Source organism: Canis aureus, chromosome X (genome assembly GCF_053574225.1).
Source record: "Canis aureus isolate CA01 chromosome X, VMU_Caureus_v.1.0, whole genome shotgun sequence".
In the NCBI taxonomy this organism is placed as follows: Eukaryota; Metazoa; Chordata; class Mammalia; order Carnivora; family Canidae; genus Canis; species Canis aureus.
Window position 1 is genome coordinate 96,793,834 of NC_135649.1, and position 12,188 is coordinate 96,806,021.

Here is a 12,188-nt window from a genome sequence, read left to right on the forward strand (position 1 = left end):
TGTGTCTCTGCCTCTCTCTCTCTCTCTCTCTCTCTCTCTCTGTGTCTCTCATGAATAAATAAATAAAATCTTAAAAAAAAGAAAAGGGGAAAGCTAATATATATACAAATGTAAATATATATACAAAGATATCACACACACACACATATATATACATCTACACATATTTATCTCTCTATATACACATATTTATGTATCTGGCTATAGAAAGAGAGGGGGCAGAGAGAGAGAGCATGAGTGAGCCATGGAGGAGGAATAAAGACTGAAGATGCTGAAATATTTGAAAATATCTGAGAAAAAAAAAGTCCCCAAATCTCTGAGACTAATAGAGTTCTTACTTTTATTCTCTAGTGATAACAAAACATTTCTTTTTTTTTAAAGATTTTTATTTATTCATGAGAGAGAGAGAGGGACAGAGACACAGGCAAAGGGAGAGGGAGAAGCAGGCTCCATGCAGGAAGCCCGACATGGGACTCGATCCCAGGTCTCCAGGATCACACCCTGGGCTGAAGGCGGCGCTAAACCACTGAGCCACCCAGGCTGCCCCAACAAAACATTTCAACATGTCAGCATAACATAACATGATCTGAAAATACAGAAACAACCTAATTAAGGTATTTTAAAATATGATATTTCTTCTAGCCAGCTGGAACACTTGTTTATCTTCTCCTGAGGCCCAGAGAATCCTGGTTAGTACCATAGTCAAGAAACATTCTCTCCTTTTTTGTTCAGTATTCATTCTACATTTTACAGTTTCCAGTACTGATTTGGATCATGGTGATGCACTTTTAGTTTCTTCCTTTTGATATCCACGTCTCTATGATCTTGAGATTTCATTCCATTCCTGTTAACTTCAGCTTCTTTTAGCCTTACCATTTTCTGTTTCTTTTTCATGGAGTCCATGGCACCTTAGTGAAGATGCCAAAAAAGTTTGCTAAAATTTTGTTTGGTAGAGCAGTGTTGGGAGTTTATACTCCCTCTAATTTTTTCAGTATGGCATCGTGTCATTATTCCTTAAGAAATATTATAAGCATTGTGTTATTTCCCCATCCCAATTCTTTTCTTTTCCCCAGCCCAGGTAAGATTCTATGAAATTTTGACTGTAATGAATTTTACATGGTACTATTTGTTTTCTATTTGTGTAATTGTTTATTACAGCTCTCAGGATTTCATAGCAGTCCTGTTGGAAAGCAGGCCAATGTGTCCAACTCCCCATCTAATCTGGATCTTCTAGAAGACTTTCATTTAATCAAGCTTTCCTTTATTGAACATGCAGCTCCTAAACTCCTAGGCTGTTGCTATAACCAGTATATGTATAGCTACTATGATTTGTTATACATTTACACCTTCAAAGAGCATTTTAAGTGTGAGTAGGATGGGAGAGCCAATAATATCATATATAGAAGCATTATGCTACAACAGACCTCGCCTTACTATGCATCTACTATGTATGAGACACTCTTCTGGGCCCTGGAGATGGTGTGAGGAAGGGAATTCATGAGGATACCCGCCATTTTTTTTAATAAATTCATTTTTATTGGAGTTCAATTTACCAACATACAGAATAACACCCAGTGCTCATCCCGTCAAGTGCCCCCCTCAGTGCCCGTCACCCATTCACCCCCACCCTCCGCACTCCTCCCCTTCTACCACCCCTAGTTCGTTTCCCAGAGTTAGGAGTCTTTATGTTCTGTCTCCCTTTCTGATATTTCCCACACATTTCTTCTCCCTTCCCTTATATTCCCTTTCACTATTATTTATATTCCCCAAATGAATGAGAACATACACTGTTTGTCCTTCTCCGATTGACTTACTTCACTCAGCATAATACCCTCCAGCTCCATCCACGTTGAAGCAAATGGTGGGATACCCGACATCTTACAGTTTCCATTCCAGTGAGAAAGATGAAAATTAAGCAATAATATGCAACATACATATAGAATGTTACTGATAAATGTCAAAGACAAAAATACAGGAGGAATGAGGGCTAGGAAGTGTGTGCGTGTGTGTATGTGTGTGTGTAGATAGACTAGCAGTAGAATGCCTCCCTGTCAAAGTGACCTTTAAGAAAAGATCTAAAGGTAGTGAGGGATTTATAGATTCCTGAGATAGGGGCATTTCCAGCAGAGGGAAGAGTGGATGCATAGGTCTGAGGGAGGAGCGTACCTAGAGTATCAGAGAAAAACAAATATGGCAGAGGTGAAGAATCAGGGTGTTTAGTCACAGAAGAGGCCATAGAAATTAAGGAGGTTAAGGTCAAGTGGACCATGGTTAGGGCTTTTACTCAGATGAGAAGGGAGGCTACTAGAGAGTTGAGTTGATGTCTGTTGTGACTGGCTTCTTCTGACTGCTGTGAGAATATAGCATCAGGGAGCAAAGGTAGAAATAGAAATACCATTTAGTAGGCTATTTGGAAATATCCAGACCACTGAGTGATGGTGGAGGTTTTTTCACTAGTGTGGTAGTAGTGAGCACAGTAATAACATTTTCTGGATGTGTTTTGAGGTTAGAGTCAGCAGGAGTTTCTGAGGGATTGGATATGGGATTTGAGAGAAAAAGAACAGTCAAGAAGGATTCTGTTTTTGGCTTGAAAAAATGAAGGTATAGATGTAGTTCTATACATGTATATAGGGAAATGTGCAAGAACCAGCACAGGGGATTGAGTAAAGGGAGTCCTTGAGGTAGGATAAAGACTGTGTACTTGTCATCTAGGAAACCAACTTAGGAAATATTTTGAAGAGGTATCCTCTGAATCAAATTATGCTGATAAGTAAGTTGAAAACTGAGGATCTGCCATTGAATGTAGTAGCATGGAGTCTAATGGTGTCCTTAATAGCAACAGTTTTCATGGAACTAAATAAGGGAATAGGTGTGATGATCAGTTTTTCTCTTTCTCTTTTGTCTTTCTCTTTCCTTTCTTTCATGGGCTAGTGTTTACTTTGCATTGTAGACATGTGGAGGGCCAATTTTTCTCCTGGTGGCACATACCCTTTTATAGTAAGGAGCATGCCTTCCCTTTTTCAGAACCATGTTTCTCTCCAGACTTTGTTTTTGGTGGTCATGTGATTTTTATTTTACTTTTTCTATGTAGTTTACATATATTTTTCCTGATAAAATGAGAGAAACTAGAAGCATTAGGAACTACTAATCTAACCTATTTTAAGACAGAAGTTCATATATTTTATTTGAAAATGAATGCATATATGTCCAGGTCCAGGAAGAAAAGGAGTTTTGGTGATGTTTATTTAGTAAACTTCTTTAGCACTTTGTATATGTAGTTATTTGGACACCCAACACACATTTTTGTATTTTTGTGAGCAGGTACTCTAACCCACTCTTAGGCCAAGATTTTTTCCTAAACCTTTTTTAAAGATGATTGAAATCACCGTTCATTCGGGTGCCCACATGTGGCTCTTTGGAACATTTTCAGTTTATGTTATTCTATTTGTTACAGCTTAGTTATTTCTGGATTTCCATTTTACTATGTAAGAATTGTCCCAATTTGGGAAATACGTTATTTGAAGAGCCTCATTTAATCTTCTCAGAATCCTTGAAGGGTAGGTATTGTTAGTGTTATTTTACATAGAAGATATTGATGCTCAGAAAGGTTGAATCACTTTCCAAATGTCAAGCAGCTGGTAAACAGTAGAGACAGAATTCAAACCTTCGGAGAATAGAATGACTCCAAAACTTTTCATTACCTTCTTTACTGTCTTCTTACTACCCTAAGTTTTCTCATTTTAAAAAATCAACTATCTATAACTGCATCTGAAATGAAATGTTTTCTGTACTCTTCACTGTCTTGTTCAGACTCCTCAGAGTGCATTTGTGCCAATATCTCTTTATTTTCCAATATTCCTCTTTAAAGTGATGTTACTTAACCCAGATATCATCGGAACACTGAGAGGTATGTGGTGGCCACTGCTTCTTTTTCAGGCCTCTCTATTTACACACAAGTTACTAAGTTTCTGTAGAGTAGACATCTGGCAATGGAGTAAAGTAATTGACCTGTACACAGAGTTTCTGATCAGCTTCTAGACTGTCATTGTCCCTTCTGAGTAACCAGGCATTCCTTCTGATAGCTTGGTGCCCATGCTGCATTAATGGTTAAATATTTTAAATATCATCTTTGACTACATCCAAACTATCAAGTTGCCTTTGCTGTGAGTTGTAGTCGGATACATTCGAAGCTGTTTGATTAATTTTCATTGAAATACCCTTAGAACAGCAGTGTGTTTGAAAGAGCTGAACTTGTAAATAGATGATTGGGCTTTTAAAATTGGATCTAAAACTTTCTATTTCTACGATCTTGTATATATGACTTAATCTTGCTGATGCTCCATTTTTTCTTGTATAAAAGAGGATAAAATGCTGTTGGTTCCTTCCAACCCACTGAATTATTATGAAATACATATGAAATAATGCTCATAAACTGCGATTTGGTATACAGTGTAAGGAATTTGATTTTTATCATGGCTATGGCAGTGTTTTCAAATATTTAACACACCTCTGTGTGCCTCATTTTCCTCCTCTGTTAAATTGTGAGGGTAATAGTACCTACTCTGTATTACTGTTTGTGTGTGTGTGTGTGTGTGTGGTTAAATAAATAAATAAATTGGAATAATGTCATTAACCAAACTAGATATTTAAGCCAGTTACCCCTGAAATAATCAATTAGAAGTTTTCCCTCTGTGACTCATACTAATTGATTATTCCATTAGATGCTTAGAATGAAAAGATTATGATCATGACATTTAGGAAGCCAGTGGTAATTTCTTTTCATCATTTATAAAGACAACATTGTGTTCTGATTCTACTCTTTTTCTCATTTTTTAAAAGACTATTTATTTATTTGAGAGGGAGAGTGAGTGTGAGTGAGAGAGCTTGCACAGGAGCTTGGGGAAGGGCAGAGAGACAGGGAGAAGCAGGCTCCCTGCAGAGCAGGGCTCTATCCCTGGACTTCAGGATCATATAGCCGAAGGCAGACTTTAACAAACTGAGTCACCTAGGCATTCCTTATTCTGCTCCTTATATAATTTCATATATAAAAAAGCAAAAACTCAGTGTAGTTAAAATAGAAACCCTTCTAATAGGAAAGGGTAACCCTAACTCTGTTTAACTTGGAGAATACCAAGTGGCTATTTCTGTTCTTGTTCTGTTGCCGTATATGTATTTTTTGCTTGTCTCTGTCTCTCTCTCCTTCTCCCTCTCTTACTCTGCACTTCCCCTTTTGCTGATATAGTTCAAATTTGGAATACCCCACATCTTGCTATAGCTCTTGGTAGTTGTGAATGTTATATATTTACTTAGAATGTGCTTATTTATTTTTCTTCTAAAGTACTCAGAATCCTTTACAAATAACATTTACCTTTTAATGGAGAATAAATTTAAAGTGTTGGGAAGCATGTGCCAATAAGCTTCCTAATAGGAACAGATAACTTAGAAGACAAAAATTGAGAGTTGAGAAAATGTAAATTTTGGAATTTCATCTAGGTTCTTACCTTTAGCAAGATGTTGTGGCTACTTTATTTTCATGGACTTTTCAATTCTACTAGAAAGCTAGAATCTTCCAGGGTTGTGCAAATACTTGTGTCAACAATTTGATAATGCCTTTGTGAAAAAGACTTTCAAGGTAACGCAGAAGTTTCACCTGCTAATTGGTATGGGATCCTGGGAGCATATAATCCCCAAACACCACAATCTCTGTGCTTTGAAATTTTCAAGTAGAATCCAAGATATTAAAATGTGTCTATCACTTTTAGAGAATTCCCTACTGATGAGATGGACCTACTTTTCATTTGCTGCCCTTGACAACATAACATAAACTGTGTATTTTTATGGTAGAGTATAAATACTTAAAACCCAAACTATCACTTCATAGCATTTTATTTCATTTATTTTTGCTAAATTCTAATTAGTATTTTATATGTTGCAGTTTTTTTGTGATTGGATATATTATTGTCTACAGGCATTTTTACTATTTTGTATTATTGACCTTCAATCCAATAATTCTAGTTCATGAAACTCTTTCTTAAAACAATTTTAAAAGCCCTTCTTTCAATTGTGGTTATCTTTTAAAATTGAAGAATCTTTTTGAATATTTAAAAGGTATGGATTATAGTATGAGCATTCCCATCATTTGGTGTGCTTGGGAAATAGTCTAGTTTAGCAATAAGATGATTTCTTATTTCTCAGAATGTATATCTGATGTTGCCATAATCTCTAGATCTGTATTTAGTCTACCTGCCTGTCTTTATTTGCTTTCAAAGGGAAGACACTAGATCTGGACTGTATAATTACATTGGCACTTGACACATGGTAGCTTTTTAAATTTAGATTTATTTATATTATATGAAAAATAAGTTTCCCTCAGTCATACTTGCCACCTTTCAAGTACTCAGTACTCACATGTGGCTAGTGGCTACTGTATTGGACAGCACAGAACTATAATATTTTCATCTTTGCAGAGTTCTGTTGAACAATGAATGATCTACAGAGTGTGCATGTGTTGATGATAGGCCTCCTACCTGTACTCCAGTATTACACCCTAGAATATTTGTTTAAATACCCATTGATCTAAATAAAATTTTGAAAAAGATTTGTATGTAGAATAGCCTCCTGTCACAAACTCAAGGGAAATATTTGTATGATGCTATTATTTGGTCATAGGAGTATTGCTCTAACTATCTGTTAAGTGCCTTAAAGCCTACTTTTTCTACAGGTAGTTATGTTTTAGGACATATATTGTTATAGCCACATATTTTTAATGACTATGGTAATATAGTTCAATTACATCATAGTATTTGTGTGTGTGTGTGTGTGTTTGTGTGTGTGTGTGTGTGGGGAGACATTATTAGCTAAATTCAACAGTGTTAAATGCTAGGTTTTGTTAATTTAAATCATTGTGTTTTTGTAGTTCAAAAGTTAACTCTAAGGAGAAATGAACAAATGAAATTAGAAAGATTTCTGAAACTGCATCTCTTTTTCCTTGAGATGGGAGTACTTTGAAAGTTTTAGAGAGAAAAATTAACCTACAGTCTTGTGTATATAAATATGGAGGTTTTGCTAAATTATTCATGCTAGTGTGCTTTTCTGTTTTTTATATACTTAAAATAATTTCTATTTGATTTTTTTAATACAGAATGTGTACTTAAGTTATTAGGAGTAATTTCAGTGGTATATATTTAAAAGACAAATTTGATTTTTAATTATCTGTCACTTTATCCTTTCAATGTTTCTTATGATTTGCTTTTTTTGTGGTCTTATATTACAGTGCATCAAAAACTATTACATATAAAAAGAGTTAAGGGTAGAAATCTTATTAAAAGTAGTAGTAATTCAATATGAAAATGACTTGTGCTTTCATTGTCATTTTGATGCTTCTGGTGCCAAGAAACTTGTGAAAAAAAATCTTTAGATTCACATGATAAGCTGACAGAGTGAAATATCTTAAGGCTTGAAAGGGCAAATAGAAGTTATAATTACTGTGTTGTTTTACAATCCTTGTATTGAAATATTCACCTTTGCTATCATGCTGCAGGCCATAGAGCGAGAAAAAGCCGAGAAGTTCAGAAAACTGCAAGATGCCAGCAGATCAGCTCAGGCCCTGGTGGAACAGATGGTGAATGGTAATTACACGGAGTTGATTTAGATAATCTTCTTAGGGATTTGATAAACACATAGGTTCATATTTATCAGCTGAATTATATCAGACAAGCACTTCCTGAATGCAAATTTAAATTAAAGTGAGTTTGTGAGCTTTTTATTATTCTTTCTTAAATGCTAAGCAAATTATTAGAGGAAATTCATCTTTGAGTCCAGTGGAAGAAAATGGGATGTGCTAGAATATTTTATCAATCTGTTGCAGAGAAATCAATTTTAATGCAAATCTTACTAGCATTTGTCCAAATAATTTAAGAAAACAAGGTTTGCTGAAATCATTGGAAATATAAGCAATCATATACTATATGTAAGCTGATTTTAATCTGATTTTAAGTAATTCTTACAATGTATTTTTCCAAACAAACTAAAATTACGTGTAAGGTTTCATCAGAATACCTGTTTCCTAATAATGTACTTGACATTTTCTATGTTGCTTTTATTTTTTTTCCCATTTTACAAATGTCTTCTCAGGGGAAACTTTATTTTTTAACTCTAGCTGTTTTAGAGTAAGGTGAAGGTACAAAGCTAACATTTTTTTTTCCTTTTCTTTATTTCTTCTCTTTCCTTTCTTCTATCTTCTTTTCTTTTTTCTTTTCTTTTCTTTTTTTTCTTTTTCTTTTCTTTTCTTTCTTTCTTTCTTTCTTTCTTTCTTTCTTTCTTTCTTTCTTTCTTTCTTTCTTTCTTTCTTTCTTTCTTTCTTTCTTTCTTATTTATTTAGAGTGCTTGCAAACAGGGGTGGGGGAGGGCCAGGGGGAGAGAGACAGAAGATTAAGCAGGCTCTAGTGCCCAGCACAGAGTCTGCCAAGTGGGGCTGGATCTCACAATCCTGAGATCATGACCTGAGCCAAAATCAGGAGTTGGACGCTTAACTGACTGAGCCACCGAAGTGCCTCCCTCGCCCTTTTATTTTTCATTTTTTTCTTTTTAAAAAGTGAATTAAAATTAATTTTTCCTAGCAGTGCTTCAAAAGCTGTCTGAACAAAATATGTAATTGACATCAGTTGTGAATAAACTTCTTTGAAATTGTCATTGTCATACTACTATATTCATTCCCAGATATATGTGATTTATGAGAATTGGGCATAATGCTATTTCCAAACAAGATTTTTTTTTACATATATCACAGGATATGTTTACAGGAGTATAATAACCAATGAAACAATTTTTTTTGTTGTGCATGCCAGCTTTCTCTGGGGCATGCCTGCCTTCTGGAGCATACATTTTATGTATGAATTATTTTTTTTTTGCCTTAATTGCCATGTTGGCATTAAAAAGTTCAGTGATCTTCCAAGGAGATCAATTCTTTTTTTTTTCTTTTAATGAGTCCCATGACTGTATTTGGTTAACAGTAAAAACAAGCAAATAAGACAGCTCACAATTGGGTTGACAAGTTAATGAATACATAGACAATGCAAAATAGTGAAAGGTTATTGTTTAGCTTTATGTTGCTGAGTGGTTTAACTGATGAGTTTGATAACAGCATATTCATATTACATGAAATTGTGTGATCCAAAAAATAGGCTTGTAGCCACTATGCAATTTCCCCCCTAGGAATTATATTGTCACTTTTCAAATTTTATGAACTTGTGTAAAATCTATACTTTTAAATGGTCTCATTTCTTAATCAAATGGAAAGCATACCTTACCTAAGATAATTATTCAAAAAGCAGTTAAAAATTTGAAATGAAGGGAATGATTTTTTTGATAATTAAAACCCCAGACAGGATTAAAATGATCATCTGATTGGTGATAATGTCATTTTCTAGGTTATTACCCTCATAGTTCTAAGTTTAGAAGGCATGAAGAAAAATCAGGACACATACCAGGTCCTTAATAAATATTAATTGTTCACATTCTTTTTAACAAAAGAAGTTAAGGCAGTTATTGAGATAATTTTTGTCAGAAAATAATAATACTTTTGAAGGAAAATGCTAACTAGTGTGGAGAGCAAAGAGCAGTAAGAGCTAGGGGTGTGATTTGAGACATTCCTTATAGGTTGACTATATTGATCAAATTTTAAGCTTCTCATGTGTTAGGCCACTAAAGATACCTATGTCTAAACTGTTAAGTGATTAGGCTCAAATTTGGGCTATACCTAGAGCATAGCTCTGCTGCTCCATTCAATCAAACAATTTTTGTGATTACTAAAAAATAGACTCTACAGTGATTCTAACTTTTTGTGCCTTGTTTTTGTCTTCTACAGAATTTCCTAACACTCCTAGGTAATTGTAAAAATTGTGAGTTAAGAAAAAAAAAATTGTGAGTTAAGGCAGACACATACATAAATGCCCAGAGTGTCTCTCTCTGGGTATATTTCATTGGGACCCCTAACCCTAATTTACAATAGCCCTGCTGGCATAGAACCAAAAACTGCAGTTCCCTGGTGTGGCTCTTGGAGCTGAAGGACAAAATGAGATTTCTCTAAACCAGGCTATCTCAGGTCTTAAATTTATAAGCCCAGAATTTCTTTTCTCAGGTTTAAACTTCAGAGTTAGAGTAAAACTTATAACCATATGAAACATATACATTCCTATCTTTTAATTTATAAAAAATGAAAATAAGAGCTGAGTCATGGTACTTCATTTATGACCTCATGTAAATATTTATTCCTTTTTGTCCTCAAAAATTGAGATAAAGACAGGTCATTCTTATACAGTGCAACCAATACAAATTTATAGTTTATGTATGTTTTATTGTGCTAACAATATTTAACATATATTCATAGTGTAAAATATGTATAAGAATAGCATAATTATGCTTTTAGAAGCATTTTGTTTTCTATGTATCTCTCCATATATAGCTGAATTTTCTACTTCAGATAATTTACTGTAAGATTAGAGTGCTTTTTTAAATATGTGGAATGATTTTAGAAGTCCTCTTTTAAATTTGTCCTCAGAATGAAAATCTAAGACCTGCCAAAAAAAATTCTTCAATACTTAAGTTTTATACCAGTTTTGAACCAGAGTAATACATCAAATATATTTTCAATTCACTTTTGGCGATTTCTAAATAACTACTGAAATAATTTTTAGCATTACTTAAGAAATGGAGAAAACAAACAAACAAACAAAAAAAAAAACAAAAAAAAAAAACGAAATGGAGAAAACAAAACCTGTTAGTCTCAAGGGCAGTTTCTTAAAGGAAATTAAGAAAGGTGCAGATGGGACACCTGAGTGGCTCAGCGCTAAGCATCTGCCTTTGGCTCAGGGCATGATCCTGCAGTCCTGGGATCTAGTCCCACATTGGGCTCCCTGCATGGAGCCTGCTTCTCCCTCTGCTTATGTCTCTGCCTCTCTCTCTCTCTCTCTCTCTCTCTAAAGAATAAATAAATAAAACCTTTAAAAAAAGTGCTGAGAAAAAGGGAGAGTGCCTTAAAATTCCTAAAAGTGCAGAGATTACCATGATGCCAATGTAGAAGTGACTTTGATTTAATGTTGCAGAATTTTGTTGAAAATCACTTTGTGTCCCAAGAACACTCTTTCTTATAACATGTGTTCAGTTTTGCAGGGTCACATAGAAGTTAGGATCAATTTCAAGACAGTTTTCATTTTGACTGCACTTTATCAAATACAAAGACTGACTTGCAGAATATTAAAGTACAGTTAACATTAAATGTATTGTGAATTTTAATATAAATCATACTGTGAATTTCACAGGGGAATGATTTATATTTTGAAAATATGCACAGGTTCAGTAAGAGACTCATATTAATTTATTTGGGACTTTTTTCTAACCAAAAAAGGAGGTTGTATAAATTACTTGCATACTTTAAAGCTTTACATAAACATGTTCCTTATGGATGTCCCAGGTCTTGTACAAGAGTGTAAGTGATCCTCATGATCATTATAGGCTAAAAAGAGAGGCTATGGTGCTACTAGAGAGTGTTAGCTTAAAAATCATGTTTCTAAGTTATTAAAATGGATTTTGGTATAATTAACTGATTTATCTATTCCTTAACTGTTTTCTTTTTGAACTAACATTGAATTTGTGATTCCTGTCAACATCATTTGATTGGATAAGTATGGGAGTAGTTGGAGAGAGTGGTAGACGGTGGAGAGAAATTCTTATTAGAGAAATTATTCACAAATACAATTTTTATGAAGTCACTGTCCCTGTATAAGATGAGAATAATGACATTAGTCACAAGAAATTGTTGGCTTTCAAGAATCTTAATGAGAGTAAGTAGGAGACTAGATTGGGTGCCTAGTGATTTAATTAAGTTTCCTGTAGCTGTAATACTGAGAAGGGAGGTTTTCCAAATTTGTATTTACTTCATTTTTAAAAAAATAATACAACATAACTTGTAAGGTTTATTTTTACAGTTTTTCTTTTAAGCACTAAAATGGTAAAATTAAAAGTCTAGAAAATTTAACAACTGTATACGGTAAACAATCTTGCTACTATATCCATACTATTGATTATTAATTAATGAATCCTAATTTCCTAAGGTTTCGTGTCAGATTGTTTTTAACTGATCTGCTTACTTCAAAACAAAAGCTTTTCAGGTAGCCTGGGTAGCTCAGCGG

The 12,188-nt window shown here is 34.2% G+C and overlaps 1 protein-coding gene across 15 annotated transcripts in view; it reads left to right on the forward strand.

The window, feature by feature from the left end:
* DMD (dystrophin) overlaps positions 1-12,188 on the forward strand; it is a 2,162,139-nt gene that overhangs the window by 796,301 nt on the left and 1,353,650 nt on the right. For all 15 annotated transcript variants that reach the window (XM_077887780.1, XM_077887782.1, XM_077887777.1 and 12 more), the window contains one exon: positions 7,541-7,628. In XM_077887780.1, coding sequence (XP_077743906.1) covers positions 7,541-7,628 — 88 coding nt within the window. The remainder of the gene's footprint in view (positions 1-7,540; positions 7,629-12,188) is intronic.